At 40.1% G+C, this 15,068-nt stretch overlaps 1 protein-coding gene across 2 annotated transcripts in view; it reads left to right on the top strand.

The window, feature by feature from the left end:
- The window catches only part of CFI (complement factor I), a 37,507-nt gene extending 22,885 nt beyond the window's left edge, over positions 1-14,622 (top strand). Inside the window, exons 9-14 of one of the 2 annotated variants that reach the window (XR_003795544.1) lie at positions 2,759-2,794; positions 4,633-4,736; positions 4,908-5,011; positions 7,838-7,919; positions 12,712-12,816; positions 14,218-14,489. Coding sequence is in view for 1 of the 2 variants with exons in the window: in XM_029234899.1 (XP_029090732.1) it covers positions 2,759-2,794; positions 4,633-4,736; positions 4,908-5,011; positions 7,838-8,115; positions 12,712-12,816; positions 14,218-14,435 (845 nt within the window). In the remaining variant the exon portion in view is untranslated. Of the gene's footprint in view, positions 1-2,758; positions 2,795-4,632; positions 4,737-4,907; positions 5,012-7,837; positions 8,116-12,711; positions 12,817-14,217 lie in introns of both variants that reach the window. The other variant, XM_029234899.1, reaches the window with a different exon arrangement.
- Positions 14,623-15,068: the final 446 nt, after the last annotated feature.

The raw sequence follows: 15,068 nt of genomic DNA, 5'->3' as shown, positions 1-15,068 counted from the left end.
CCGCACAGTGTGGTAAACTTTCATTCCCACACTCCCCGTTCACAGCCTGCTAGCCAAAAACCACCCAAGGCGCATTCCCTGCACATTTCACCTCTGCCAAATACCCTTCTCTTCCTTTGCTTTTTCCCCCAAACCAAGGCAGCTCCTGAAGAAATTGTCACCAGAGGAAACATAACATCTTTTTGTGACAGGTATTTCCTTATTTACTTTTGTAACAGATATCCCGAAATCTTCCAGCTCTTTAGGGTCATCCCTTTCTTCATTATTCATATAAAATGACTACTAAAAGTTTACGGTCCTCCTTAGGGTTCCTGAGTGACTTTTATATGCTCAAGATCAGCCCTGTTCTAAAGGGCAATTTCAACTATTTCTTTGTATTCCCTCCCTCTTGTCATTTTGCCCTCCAAGGCTGCTGTCCTTTTTGTTTTGTTTTGTTTTTGTTTGTTTCCTCTTCTTTATTCTTTTTCACCTTCCCTCCTTCTTGTCCTTCCTTCCTTCCTAGCTTCAGACCTCAGGGGCAAAGAGATGCCTTAATGATATTCCTTAGTTCACTGCACATGATCATCTCTGTCCAGGCAAGCCCCCTCTCTTGCTTTATTTATTCTCCTTTATTCCTATACCTTACTCCCATTCCCCATAAGCAACCATTTTAATGTGATTTAATGTGTATGTCTTTTTGTTTGTGTACATTCTTATCCAGTGTGTACTGTTACCTTGTGAGCATACATTTGTAATTCACATAGTATTGTGTTCTAGATCTTATATTTCCTTTTCATCTTTTCACAAAGCGTTATGTTTTTAAGATCTGTCCATGTTGCGATGTTTCCATCTAATCTGTTGCTTCTAACTGCCACATGATAAAACACTGTGGTGTTCATCTTTCACAAGTGACTCCCTACCTTCTCAGTAATGGACTCTCAGCCCGCACTCACAGTGCAGTGAATATCCTCTCCTTAAGGATGTGTGGGAGGATTTCTTTGAGACATCTAGCTGGGCCAAGAATTGTTGGGTCTTGACAACCTAGGGCCTGCTCATTCTCTGGCAGAGTGGTCCTCACCTCCACCGACAACACCCAAGGGCTTGCCTCAAACCCACTAACATTTAGTACTATGCAGCTTTCTAATTTTGCTAGTCTCATACTCTCAAGTGACATGGCATTGTTTATTAATTTGCATTTTTGTCGTAACCAATGATTCTGGGTTTCTCTTCATATGCATACTAGCTTTTTGAGTTTCCTCTTCCTTTTCTTTCTGTCCTTTTTCCAGTTCACATCTTTTGCCTCATTTCATATTGGGACTGCAGTCTTCTTTCTTGTTGCATTCTAGATATTAATCCATTTTCAGTTTTAGACATGCAAATACCTTCTTCCATTCTGTCACCCATCTATTAACTTTAGCCAAGATTAAAGATTAAATTTAATCTTTAAATGTTTAAATTTTTATTTAATCAAAGTCATTGATTGTTTTTCTTATGGTCTGTGCTTTTGGAGTTTTATGCTGCTCTTCTAATATCCAGTATATCTCAGCTACACTGGACTTTCCCCATCTTCCTTTGTTGAGCATTTAATATGAAGTCTTCTCTTTGGTTCATGTTGTTGCTTTTGTGAAAGCTCTGAGCAGAAAATAACCTAAATGTGTAGCATAACAGATACATGTATGTCTCTCCCAAAAAGAAGTTGGGAAATCCAGTGATAAAACACAGGATTGCTGCAGCAAAGTAACCCCTCTGGGCTGCGCCCTCATCCAAGACAGAACAACAGGTTGTGGGAATTCACCTTTGGATCCTCAGGTCAAAGAACTGATGATCCTGTCCATGACTGAAATGTTCTAGGACAGTAGAGTGAAGATGGAATCATCCCATATAACTTCAAGCAAAGGTCTAAGAGAAAAAAAAGGAAGAAGAGAGAATGTGTTTCTGTTTTTCTTTTTGTTTAACTTTTGACTTCTGCATCCCAAATGACTAATAATAACTATGCCTAACACTGAAACCAATTAAACATTGCATAACCCCTGTTAAGAGGTGCCTTATTATATATACAAAATGAGAAGACCCTTTTTAATGTCAGCTCAGGACTATTTCGGTCAGTGTCTATAACTGCTCCCTACCTTATATAAGGACCTTGCAGGACTTCCCTGGTGGCGCAGTGGTTGAGAATCTGCCTGCTAATGCAGGGGACATGGGTTCGAGCCCTGGTCTGGGAAGATCCCACATGCTGCGGAGCAACTGGGCCCGTGAGCCACAACTACTGAGCCTGCGCGTCTGGAGCCTGTGCTCTGCAACAAGAGAGGTCGCGATAGTGAGAGACCCGCACACCGCGATGAAGAGTGGCCCCCGCTCGCCACAACTAGAGAAAGCCCTCGCACAGAAACGAAGACCCAACACAGCCAAAAATAAATAAATAAATAAAAATAATAATAAAAAAAAAAGACCTTGCAAATGCAGAGTTGAAAGAGATGCTTTTCTTCTCTGAACTGGGCATTTCGCCGGCTCTAAATGCAGAACTCTGCAGCACCATGAGTCTAACCATTCACTTGTGCCAACAGACACCAGTAGTTTGTGCCTGAAAATTTTCTTACATAGTTCATCTTGAGCCTTCACAATTACCTAGCTATAGAAAGGAAATAAGATTTTGTACTGTCCTTTTTAAAGGTAGGACAAGGTTTAGACAGGTAATTATTAACAAAGTTTAAATGATTTTAATGATTTACTTCTTACTATAAACACAATATTAAACATTGGAACTTTTGTTTGATTATAGAAGAAACAGAAATGTTGACTGCTGATATGGATGCAGGTAAGTTAGCATTATTCTTTTTTACTGGTCCTTCACTGGTTAAATTTGCATTCTAATGTCATTTGTGTGTGTGTGAGTATGTACGCATATATGCAATATAATTGATTCAAGCAACAATTACCTTTGATATCAACTTAAATAGAAAAGAATAACATAACTACTTTCCTTATCATTTTTAAGAAAAACAAGCGTAAATGCTTCTTGAGAACTGCTTTTAAAATGGGTTAATTCATATGGCTAGTTTTGAAATGAAAACAACACTCTAGTCCTACAAAAGATTTTTCTATTTGTTATGAGATTTGTTAGGTCAGTTTTGTCAAAAACAACCAGATTTCAAGTGTGACCCAGGACATACATTTTGAAATAGAAAAATAATAGATGTGAATTGAATGAACCTGCTCTTTTGCAATATTTTAAACCATGATAACAGGAGGTCTGTGAAGATCTGTATGTTGGCCAGTTCTGCACTGAGGGCCAAATTTAATTAAAGTATTAAGTTTCTGGGAAGACAGTAATTGATAAGAGCTTTTGAGTCAGACTGACTTGTATTAAATCCTGACTCAGTTATCTGTTAGTTGTGTGACCTTAGGTGAGTAACAAGCTCAAATGCAAATTAGGAATGAAGTATCTCCCTATTTTAGGAGGTTTAAAAACTGAAGTTCATGTAAGACTCTCTTCCAATTGCCAGGCCCAAAACTATCAACAATTTTTTAAAAATCAGGCAATGAGTGAAAGATTTAGATCTCAAAGCTACAGATAGCAGTTAGAGGGATTTCCAACAAAGGCCCTTTATTTTCTATTCAAGGCAACATTAATTTTCAGATACTACCCAAGCTGGTTTCATAGTCCTCAAATGATGGGGTCCCTCTTCTTTCAAAGGTCCAAGCAGAAATTTAAAATTTATCATCACACTCTTCCCCCAACACAGTTCTTAGGATGGATGGGACTCCCCCCAAATTCTTTTATCCACATTTGTTCACAACTTCTCTCCCTTGAGGACCTACCTCCTTCTTGTATGTTCAAAGTAATTGAGAATGATATTAATTTTCCTCTCTCATTTGGGATGGCAGAAATTTTTGTGACATGATAAAATAGAGGGAGAGAATAAGAAGAGCATCTTATACTTTTACTTTCTTCCTTTGTCATGAATTCTCTTGCAAATTCATGTCTTAAGCCTTGGTCTACCATGCCTCCCAGTGACAAACGTGCCTTGTCTGAGTGCTCACAGAGGAAGGAAATATCATCACATGTCAAGTGGCTAAAAACACAACCCCCCTCCCAGCCCACTGATCCTGGATTGTCCAGGGGTTCCTGGCACATTACCTCTCAGGGTTAATATGATGATTAAGTGATATAAACTATATACAAAGTACTTAGCATGGGGCCTGACAGAAAGTACTCAACGTTAACATCATTAATGTTAATATTATTGAAAAGAGTCCCACATAAACAGCCTCTAGAAAGTAAAAACTATGAAAGTAAGAAGCTGGAGTTCTGCATGTGACCCCCATCCTGAACTGTCATGGTAGTAATGCCTGGGCATGTGGCTCCTCTTATCTTCCAGAGGCTGGTAAATGTTTAACCCCTCAGGCAGCCTCTTTCTGCCACTAGTCCACCTTGGGCAGAACTTCAGAGAATCAAGCCAATTTTAATATTAAGCCAGAATTTTTAAACAAGGTGAATAGCACAGTTTAGCATCTAAAATAAGTTACTAATGAATCTGGCCTGTTTCATATTAGTTGTGACTCTGCTGTTTTTGTGGCATAGATAATCAAGAAGTTTGCCCAGAAGGTAATGGTTTCAAAATCACAATGATGCAATCTCTTCCTTTCTTAAAGAAAGAAAATGGATAAAATCGTTTTTCCCTAAACTGTCCTGTGGAGTTAAAAACAGCACGCACATTCGAAGGAAACGAGTCATAGGAGGAAAGCCAGCAAAAGTGGTAAACCCGCACAAAAAGTTATAATGTCACTTCCCAGGAGCAGCCCAAGTTTGAAAAAATAGAGGTGGGGGTGGAATGTGGTAATTACAAGAGACTGAGAGTCTTGCCATGGAAATATCTTCGAGCCACCTGTCTTGGAGGATGGCAGTGACCACACAAATGTCTTTACAGGGAGACTTCCCATGGCAGGTGGCAATTAAGGAAGGTGAGAAAATCAACTGTGGAGGAATTTATATCGGTGGCTGTTGGATTCTGACTGCTGCACATTGTGTCAGGTAAAAAAACGTCTCCAGTAGATGCTGGATTTCCTGAAACAATGAAGTTAGGTAATAGAGATTGTGGCAGGTGATAAATAAAAGCATATATAAGAAAAATAATTGACAAGTTCCACTCTATTATCTGCTAAACGCCCTCTGATATTCATGATCGGATCCCAGAGGCCAATTCCCCAGAACCCACTGTGTTCCCCTCACACCAAACTGTTGATCCCAGCTGGCAAGGGCAGATCAAACCTGTAGGTACCAAGTTATTTCACTTGGCTCATTTGCATGGATCAAGGTCAGCCTGGAGAACAGGTTCAGAATTCTGCCCTCAGTTATGACCTTTAGAATGAATGAAGCACCATTTATTGAGCACCTCTTACAGACCAGATACTGTGTCCAGCACTTTCATGTATGTTATTTTGTTTTAATATTCTTAACAGTCCTAAGAGGTAAATATTATTCCTCCCATTTTCTAGATAAGCAGACTGAGACTAGAAGTTACATAACTTGGCTAAAGCAACACTACAAGTCAGTTGCAGAGCCAGGGTAAAATCAAGTTCAACGTATCTGACAGTAACTTAGATGAAGGCCTGCTTAGAAAATCTGCAGGTGACCCAAAGTTGAGAGAGATAAGAAATCTGTTGAATGACACCCATAAAAATCCTCATGGATTGGAGCAATGCACCAACTCTAATTTCTTCCCTCTGAATGACCCTTTTCTCTTGGCTTCTGTTACACAACACTCTCCTGGTTTTCTACCTACCTCTCTGGTCACACCTTCTCTGCCTTCTTTGCAGCTTCCTCCTCCAGTGACTGAGCATTACTGCTCCCCTGAAATACCTGAGTTCCTCAAGGTGTATCCTGGCTTCCTCTTCTCTTCTTACTTCTTCTTCCTAAAATTATCTGTACTTTAAAATACCACCATATGCTGACACAACGATATTTCCAGCCTAGACCTCTTCTCCAACCCTGACCCTACAGTACACTGACTATCTTGGCTCTATCAGAAGTAAATCAAATTCAAAAGGTCTAAGACCGAGCTCATGATATGCCCCTTCCCCCAGATATGGCCCTGACCCAGTGTTCCCTATCTCAGCAAATGACAGCACCATTCATCTAGCTACACGGGGCAGAAATCTAAAAATCTTCGCACTTCACTCCCTCAACCGTACCATAGCTCAGCCAGTGTATCACCAACTCCAGATGGCTTCTTTAATTTCCAATTATTTAATTCTCAGAACTTCTTTCCACTACTACCCTGCTCCCACCTCTCTCCTGGATTATACCAACCGATTCTGAATTGGCTTACCCACAGTCACTCTGCCCAGCACTGCCCCCATCTATCCATTGCCTCCTGTGCAGCAAGAGTAGTAGTTCCATACCTGGTTTTGACCACTTCCCACTTAAAATTCGACGGCTTTGCATTCCTCTTGGGATAAAAAACTAAACAAAATGTTTAACACAGCTCATTAGGCCCCAAGTGATGTGACCCCTATTTACCTTTGCCGATCTCGTCTTGCTCCACAGTGTCACTTCTTGCCCCTATTCCACCTGCTCTGGCCTTCTTTCCATTATTCAAGTGTACCTTGCTCCCTGCTGCAAAAAGACCTTCACATATGGTTTCCCATGCCTGAAAGCATCTTTCCTACCTTGTTTCCCTAGTTAGTGCTACTCGTTATTCAGATCTCAGCTCAATCCTCACTTCCTCAGAGAACCTTCCCCCACTCCCTAAAGTCTAAGCCCTCCTGATATGTTCTCAGAACCCATGTGCTGTGAGTTCCTCTCACTTTTTACAGTAGAATACATATCTTCACTGGTGTGATTATCCACTTAATGCTGCATCCTTTCCTAGACCCTGAGTTCCATGAAAGCAGGAACTATTTCCGATTTGCTCATTTCTGCATCCCAGTGGCTAACACAGTGCCTGGTGATAGTAGGTACACACTAAATATTTGTTAAGTAAATTGAATGGATCAACAGTTAAACATTAAACAATATTCAGGACCTCTGATCCTGAAAAACAACCAAAAGGAATACGAAACACAGCATTCTTGGAACTCTAAGTTTAAATAAAAGCATCTTGAACACTCATTAGTTCCTAGGACATCACTGTTTAACTGTAAGGTGATTCCCTGAGAAAGTGATGGTAGACACCCAATTTGCTGGAAACCACGAGTTGAAAACTGATATGAAAATAGAGTGAGGCATCGGGACAGGCAATATTTAGCCCATTCACCATTTCAACCAAATTCTAAAACAGCTGCTGTGTTCCAGGTATAATACTCAACACAGGCATCTATCTATAGATAAGACCCTATCTTTGACTTCAGGTAGCACAAACAGGAAGAAAGGCTTGTGAGCAAATAAATACAATGCAGAGTTAGGATGAAGTCAGTTTTAAAGGTCAGAATGATGACTGCTGTGGTCTTCACCCTGGGAACCTCTGGGGTTCTGTGCTCTGACTCCCTATTTCCTCAAGCACATTTCTTGCTAGACGCTCTCTGGTCTCTGCTTAAACACCTTCAGTGCCGGTGCTCTTACTTCAGAGGCAGCCAACTCATTCTACTTCTGGCATATCTGGTAGTTAGCAAGATCTTTATGTCCCTAATATTGAGCAGTTAGATGAACTATTCCTCTCTTCATTTACCCGCGGACTTTAATTCTGTCCTAAGAAAATTTAATTGCACTGTTTCATGACAGCAAAGATAAAAAAAAAAAAATCCGGGAAAATGAAAAACTTCCTTAAAAAGGGAGAATTTAAAGATGAAGCATCAGAAGTCCAACTTATAGTTGTTTTTTTTCTCAATATATTTATTTCCCTTTTCCTTTCTGTTACAGAATCAGCAGAATTCGTCGTTACCAAATATGGACATCATTTACAGACTTGTTAAGACCTGACTCTCAGATAGCTGTTCAGTTGGTAAATCAAATTATTATCCACGATAAGTACAATGGAGCCACCTACCAAAATGACATAGCTTTGATTGAAATGAAAAAACACCCAAGCCGAAAAGAATGTGTGTTGCCTCATTCCGTCCCTGCCTGTGTCCCCTGGTCTCCCTATCTATTTCAACCTAATGATAAATGCATCGTTTCTGGCTGGGGTCGAGAAAAAGGTATGTTTTACAGTTTGTTAATCAGAATCCAGGGGCTGAAAAATGAATAGGAATAGAAATGCATAGGAGCTAATCTCCTAGTGTCCAGAGAGAAACATTGCATCAAATCCAGAAAAGTGAATGTCCAGCCAAGGCCAGCTCATGGGCATAGGACCTGTGTGGTTGCCCATGGGCTCTGGGCACCGAAGACACTTGTGCTTGGTGTACTGCTCTATTGTCACCATCAAGAAATTCTTAATAAATTTTGCAGGGGCCCCACCTCACATTTTCAATTTTCACTTGGTTCTGCAAATTATGTAATTGATCCTGACCTAGAGTTTCAAAGGATACCTATACTCTGTGATATAGAACATACATTGAGGGGTAACCATTCACCAAGAAAAAAATAGAGTGACGGGGGACATATAGCATGGGCTTTCTGGATTTGTTGGAATGATATGGATGAAAGATAAAAAGGTTTTCAAAGGGATAATCATATTATATGCTGAGTCAGTGATCCCACAACCCTTCAGCTCTCTCCGCTGCCCTCACCTATTCTCCATGCCTCACACCTCCACATCCCACAAAGAGAAAGAGAATATGAAGAATTCATTCTTTGAGCTTCTAAGAAGACTTGAGGTGAAAATTCATATGAATAAGAGATGTAGACCCTTAGGGGCAAATTATTAGCAAGACATGCTAAATTGGAGATAGATTAGAATTAATTTAGGCCATGCTTTTCCCTTCTTCTCGAAGTCAGCCTAGAAATTTAGCTTCCTTTCGACCTCTTAAACTCTTTGTAAATAACTTCACTGCATTAGTCTAATAGACTCCTATTCCAACACATTCTTTACAATTGCCATATTGAAAAGTATAAAATATGCATGTAAATGAACCTGGATTTGTGGTATGTTTGAATACCCAAGATTTACAAAATACTAAAATTTTATTAGTAATTAATTCATCCAGAAACTATTATGTCCTTATATTCGTTCTTTTTTTAATTAAATTTTTTATTGGAGTATAGTTGATTTACAATGTTGTGTGAATTTCTGCCATACAGCAAAGTGAATCAGTTATACATATACATATATCCACTCTTTTTTTAGATTCTATTCCTATATAGGTCATCACAGAGTATTGAATAGAATTCTCTGTGTTATATATTAGGTTCTTGTTAGTTATCTATTTTATATATAATAGACTTTATATGTCTACTATGTCATATGTCAGTCCCAATCTCCCAATTTATCCCCTCCTTCCCCTTTCCCCTTGGTAACCATAAGTTTGTTTTCTACATCTGTGACTCAATTACTGTTTTGTAAATAGGTTCATTTGTACCATTTTTTTACATTCCACATATAAGCAATATCATGTGATATTTGTCTTTGTCTGACTTACTTCACTCAGTATGACAATCTCTAGGTCCATCCATGTTGCTACAAATGACATTATTTCATTCTTTTTATGGCTGAGTAATATTCCATTGTATATATGTACCACATCTTCTTTATCCATTCCTCTGTCTATGGACATTTAGGTTGCTTCCATGTCCTGGCTATTGTAAATAATGCTACAATGAACACTGGAGTGCTTGTAAAAATTTGAATTATGGTTTTCTTCAGATATGCCTAGGAGTGGGATTGCTGGACCATATGGTAGCTCTATTTTTCATTTCTCTTAAGGAACCTCCATACTGTTCTCCATAGTGGCTGTACCCATTTTTATTCTCACCAACAGTGCAAAAGGGCTCCCTTTTCTCCACACCCTCTCCAGCATTTGTTGTTTGTAGATTTTTTTGATGATGGCCATTCTAACCGATGTAAGGTGATACCTCATTGTAGTTTCAATTTACATTTCTCTAATAATTAGTGATATTGAGCATCTTCTCATGTGCCTCTTGGCTGTTTGTTTTTTTAATATCAACATTTTAATATTTTATGTTATTTTATTTTGGCTGCACCTTGTGGCTTGTGGGATCTTAGTTCCTCAACCAGGGATTGAAACCCAGCCTTTGGCAGTGACAGCACAGAGTCCTAACCACTGGACAGCCAGGGAATTCCATGTTCTGTTTTTTAAAAACTTTTATTATGTACATTCACATGTACTCACAAAAGAAGAGATAAAAGTAAAATAGACCTACCTTTCCTCATGCAGCTTTCACAGTTATCAACATTCCACCATTCTTGTTTTAGCTCCCTGAATTGATCACAATCACAATCGGATAATTAGGAAAGTTTATTCGTAAAGGAGTTAATAATAAAGATGTAGGTGGGAGGTTGGGGAACCACAAGGGCTATGCAGGAACCCAGGACTAACAGTACCAGAACTGAGACCTTTCCTGGATCTGAAGGTATAAGGTGAAGGAGAAGTTACCAGAAGGAGAAAGAGTCTTAGGTAAAGCAGGCTACCTTGAGAGAAGTAATGACCTTGGGTTGAAGGTTATAGCCAGCCCCAATCTCACTATCCTCTCTCCTTTCCTCCTTCCCTTCTGCTGGAGTCCTCTGCTGGAAACCAGAGGTGAAGGCATTCCTATCGAGGCAATCCCTCCAGCTCAGGCTCTCAGGGCAGAGGGCAGGGCACTGAAGGGTGGAGAAAGGATCCGAAAGACAAATCAGGAGCTTTTCAACATATTCCCCCACATGCACTTACTTTTTCCTGGAGCATATCAAATCAAATCCCAGCTATCATGTAATTTTACCCATGAATACTCCAGTATACATCTTTACCAGGTAAGGACTTCAAAAACAAAAACAAAACCACAACACCCTTCATACTCAACAAAATAAAAATGATTCCATAATATCGTCTAATAACCAGCTGTGTTGAATGTGCCTTAATTATTTACAAAAATTTTTACAATCAGATTATTTCCATTGGGATCCAAACAGTGTCCACACATTGCATTCAGTGGCTATTTTTCTTAAATCTCTTTTAATCTAGAACAGTTGCCTCTTCCTTTGATTTAAAACGTATTTATTTTAAATGAAACTGGGTCATTCTTATTTTAGAATTTCCACACCTTGAGTTTGTATGATTGTATCCTTGATGTGACATTTAACATGTGCTTCTATTCCATGTATTTTCTATAAACTAGTAGAGATATTCTTATGCACTGGTTTATTTATTAATCAAATGTGATTCAACACATTTATTGAGCCCTTTCTGTGAGTGCAAGATAGTAAGGCTAAAGTGCTAAGATCTCACTGATGAAAAATATGGACCCAGCCAACAAACAAGAGATGCTGAGGCTACAAAGTGGGATGGCAAAGGCCAGCTCTCAAGGGACTTACAGTACAGAGGCGCCATCAGATGTGAATGCCACCACCAGACAGCAGAACGTGACAGAGGCTTCAAGAAACATACAAAACAAGAGTTCAGGGGAGGAAGCAATCTCCCGATTCTTAAAAATCTCTCACATGTTACAAGAGCTCCCAGTTTTTGAAGGCTTATCCTGAGTTAGGGGAAATAATAAATTACAAATTTTTGAAAAGCTGTTATCCTGAATAAGGCAGTCATATTAAGACTAACTTGAAGTAGGACTTGAAGGAGAAAAAGACTCTTTCCTGATTTGCTACATACATTGGTGGATTTGTTTCTTCCTCTGCTTCCCAGAAGAGAAGAATATTAGTCCTACAGTTAACTACTACGTGCTCAATATACTGCTAGGGTCTGTGGCGGTGTCCTCTCAGGATAAGCAAGAGGTCTCTGTCCCCAGGTAGTTTAGAGATTAATTGAGGAGCCACGTCATTTGGCATAAAATATTTAGTGTATAATAGAATTACTGAGTTCCTGCATTACATAAATATTTATTAAGTAACTGATTTGTGCTAGCACGAGGCTGGGTGCTGGTGCAGCAGTGAATGAATCGGGCCTAGCCCCTGCCCTCTTAGAGCACATAAAAGTTGCTGCAAGCTGGGAGAAAGGAAGAGGGGAGACAGGACAAAAATTTACTCCTTGTACCTGAGACATCTCACCCTGTGTTCTTAGGTTGTTGTCATCTTCCCTGGACTGTCAATCAGCAACAGCACCTGGTCCTTGTCTTTCCTTGGACCAAGTTCAAGTCCCAAATCTGTGACTTAAAAGGAAAGGAAATCCTAAATCCTCTTTCAATCACTTTCAGATCGTTTAGGAGATAGAGTTCCTCACAGAAGCAAAAACACATAGATACTGGTAACTTCATATGTATTTCCTTCATCTTAAATTCTTATATTAAAACGTTGTTTGCACTCTAACAAGCCCTTTCAAGGAAATAAGGGACTATAAGAAGACAGGAGCTATTTACATAAGCTGATAACAGATTCCTAGCCATCCCCCAGCCCTACCACTGGACTCAGTGATCAGAGTGGAATAGTCTATCCTATTCATCTCACAGTACCCAGGCCAGACGTTCAATAATGCCCCTTGACTATTTTTAGAAAGACAATTCTAGAAACTGGGGATACCATCAGTTGTATGACCAAGTTTGCTAATCAATTATCCTCAAAAGTTTACATATGTATTAAAGAAAATATATATTCTTATATGTTCCTAATGGTTTACTAAATTATGAAAGTAAATACTTAGAGTTCTCATTTGTAACTTCAAAATGTCTACTTGTTTTCTCTCTTTGTTTAGATAACAAAAAAGTCTATTCACTTAAGTGGGGTGAAGTTCACCTAATAGCAAACTGCTCTAAGTTCTACCCAGATCGCTACTTTGAAAAAGAAATGGAGTGTGCAGGTAAGCACTGAGTGGCTTCTCAGAAATGTCTCTATACTCACTAACCAAACATGTCTTTCCTCCCCACTGAGTCACCCCCTTTATCTGGGCCTCCAACTCTTTCCTTTGGTCTCTGGCTCTTGCATCATCAAACATTTCCAGCCCCTTTCCCTCAGCTCAAGTTCCACAGTCTGATACCAAGAGGAAAAATCTTCCTTAAGCCATTATGCGGCAGTCTAGCAAGGTGATTAAGAGCACAGCCTCTGGAACCAGACTGCCTGGGTTTACATTCCGGTTTTTACCAATTACTACCTGTGTGACCTTGAGCAAGTTTCCTCACCTGCAACCTTGGTGATCTTAATAGATGAGGAAAATGAGATGCAGAGCAGCTATATAAGTTGCCCAAGTCTTACAGACAACAAGTGGTATATTCGGGATCAAAACCCAGACTTCTAAGTAAAAATCCAAATGATCTCATTTCAAATGCGTCCAGTTGGAAGTAAATTCTCCCTCCTCGGAAATCCCTTTATGCTTCCCACAATACCTTCCACTCTCTCCTTTAAGATCACAGGGATGCTACTGCTACTACCTAACACAACTACAGCAGTCCCTACTTTTGTTGGTGACCCAAAGGCAGGGTACCAGCCAGAGTAGTGCATTTAGGACACTTTATTGAAACCATTTATAAATAGTGGGTTATAGAAAAAGGCAGAGTTATTGACCTTCTATAACTTCTTGGATACAGTGATTTAAAATCTTAGAAAGTCATAAGAGTGAGAAGAAAGTAAACAGGCCATTTCCTGTGCTCTCCCATCTTAAAATGGAGTTCAGGATTACAGAGGACAAACGGAGAGAATAGCACAAAATCTACCAAGGGGCAATAGCACAGTTAAGAGGACAAGCTCCGAGGTCTGGCTGCCTGGGTTCAAGTCCAGGCTCTGCCACTTATTAGCTGTATGACCTTAGACAAGTTAGTTAACTTCTCTGTGTCTTGTCTCATCTTAAAATAGGGATAATAATGATACTTCTCTCATAGGGTTGTGGTGAGATTTAAAACAATGAATGACTAATACATATTAAGCACTTAATGATCACTAGGTACTTCTATTATTTTCCCACTCAGCCTTTGAAGCTACTTTCAGATTGCTATCTCATCATAGTATATGCTTCCACAAAGTAGCGGAAGGAGGGGGAGCCCTTGCTAAACTTGGAGAATGAGTAGAAGACACAGCATTTCCCAATCTGCATCTCTACAAGTCCGTGGGCCCGCTCTGTAAGGGAGCGCACGTGTTATTGCCTGTTAGGCAAGTGTAAGAAACTCAGTGTCAGTACAGGTATTGGTGGAAGAGGCAGGAAGTCGGCATGGCAGCCTTGACAAATGGAAGTAAATGTGTGATTTTCCTTTTCCTTGGTCTTTCTCAGGTACAGATGATGGTTCTATTGATGCCTGTAAAGGGGACTCTGGAGGCCCCTTAGTCTGTAAGGACGCCAACAATGTGACTTATGTTTGGGGTGTTGTGAGTTGGGGTGAGAACTGCGGAAATTCAGAGTTCCCAGGCGTTTACACAAAAGTGGCCAATTATTTTGACTGGATTAGTCTTCATGTAGGAAGGTCTCGTATTTCTCAGCACAATGTATAAAAAACTGTGCTCTCTTCTTTCTACTCTTTTTCTCTCAGGAGTTACATTTTAATTGAAATGATACTGCATAAGTAGTACTTCTTCAAGGAAAAAAAATAAAGGCAATTTTATTGGACATTTTTTTAAAGGTCTCTACAAAGTTTATGCCATTTTGGAATTCTGTACAATTCTCAAATAAAAATTCTAGTCAAGCATACATATTTTATTTATTAGAAAATGTGATTGGGCTTCCCTGGTGGCGCAGTGGTTGAGAGTCCGCCTGCCGATGCAGGGGACACGGGTTCGTGCCCCGGTCGGGGAAGATCCCACATGCCGCGGAGTGGCTGGGCCTGTGAGCCATGGCCACTGAGCCTGCGCGTCCGGAGCCTGTGCTCCGCAACGGGAGAGGCCACAACAGCGAGAGGCCCGCGTACCGCAAAAAAAAAAACACGAAAAAACAAAACACAGCCTAGGGACTTCCCTGGTGGCACAGTGGTTAAGAATCCGCCTGCCAATGCAGGGGACACGGGTTTGAGCCCTGGCCCAGGAAGATCCCACATGCTGCGGAGCAACTAAGCCCGTGCGCCACAACTACTGAGCCTGCGCTCTAAAGCCCGCGAGTCACAACTACTGAAGGCTGCGTGCCTAGAGCCC

Source organism: Monodon monoceros, unplaced genomic scaffold, assembly GCF_005190385.1.
Source record: "Monodon monoceros isolate NGI ecotype Baffin Bay Population unplaced genomic scaffold, NGI_Narwhal_1 Super_Scaffold_20, whole genome shotgun sequence".
NCBI classification, from domain to species: Eukaryota; Metazoa; Chordata; class Mammalia; order Artiodactyla; family Monodontidae; genus Monodon; species Monodon monoceros.
The sequence above is the reverse complement of the archived record's forward strand: the minus strand, read 5'-3'. Positions and strand labels throughout refer to the sequence as shown.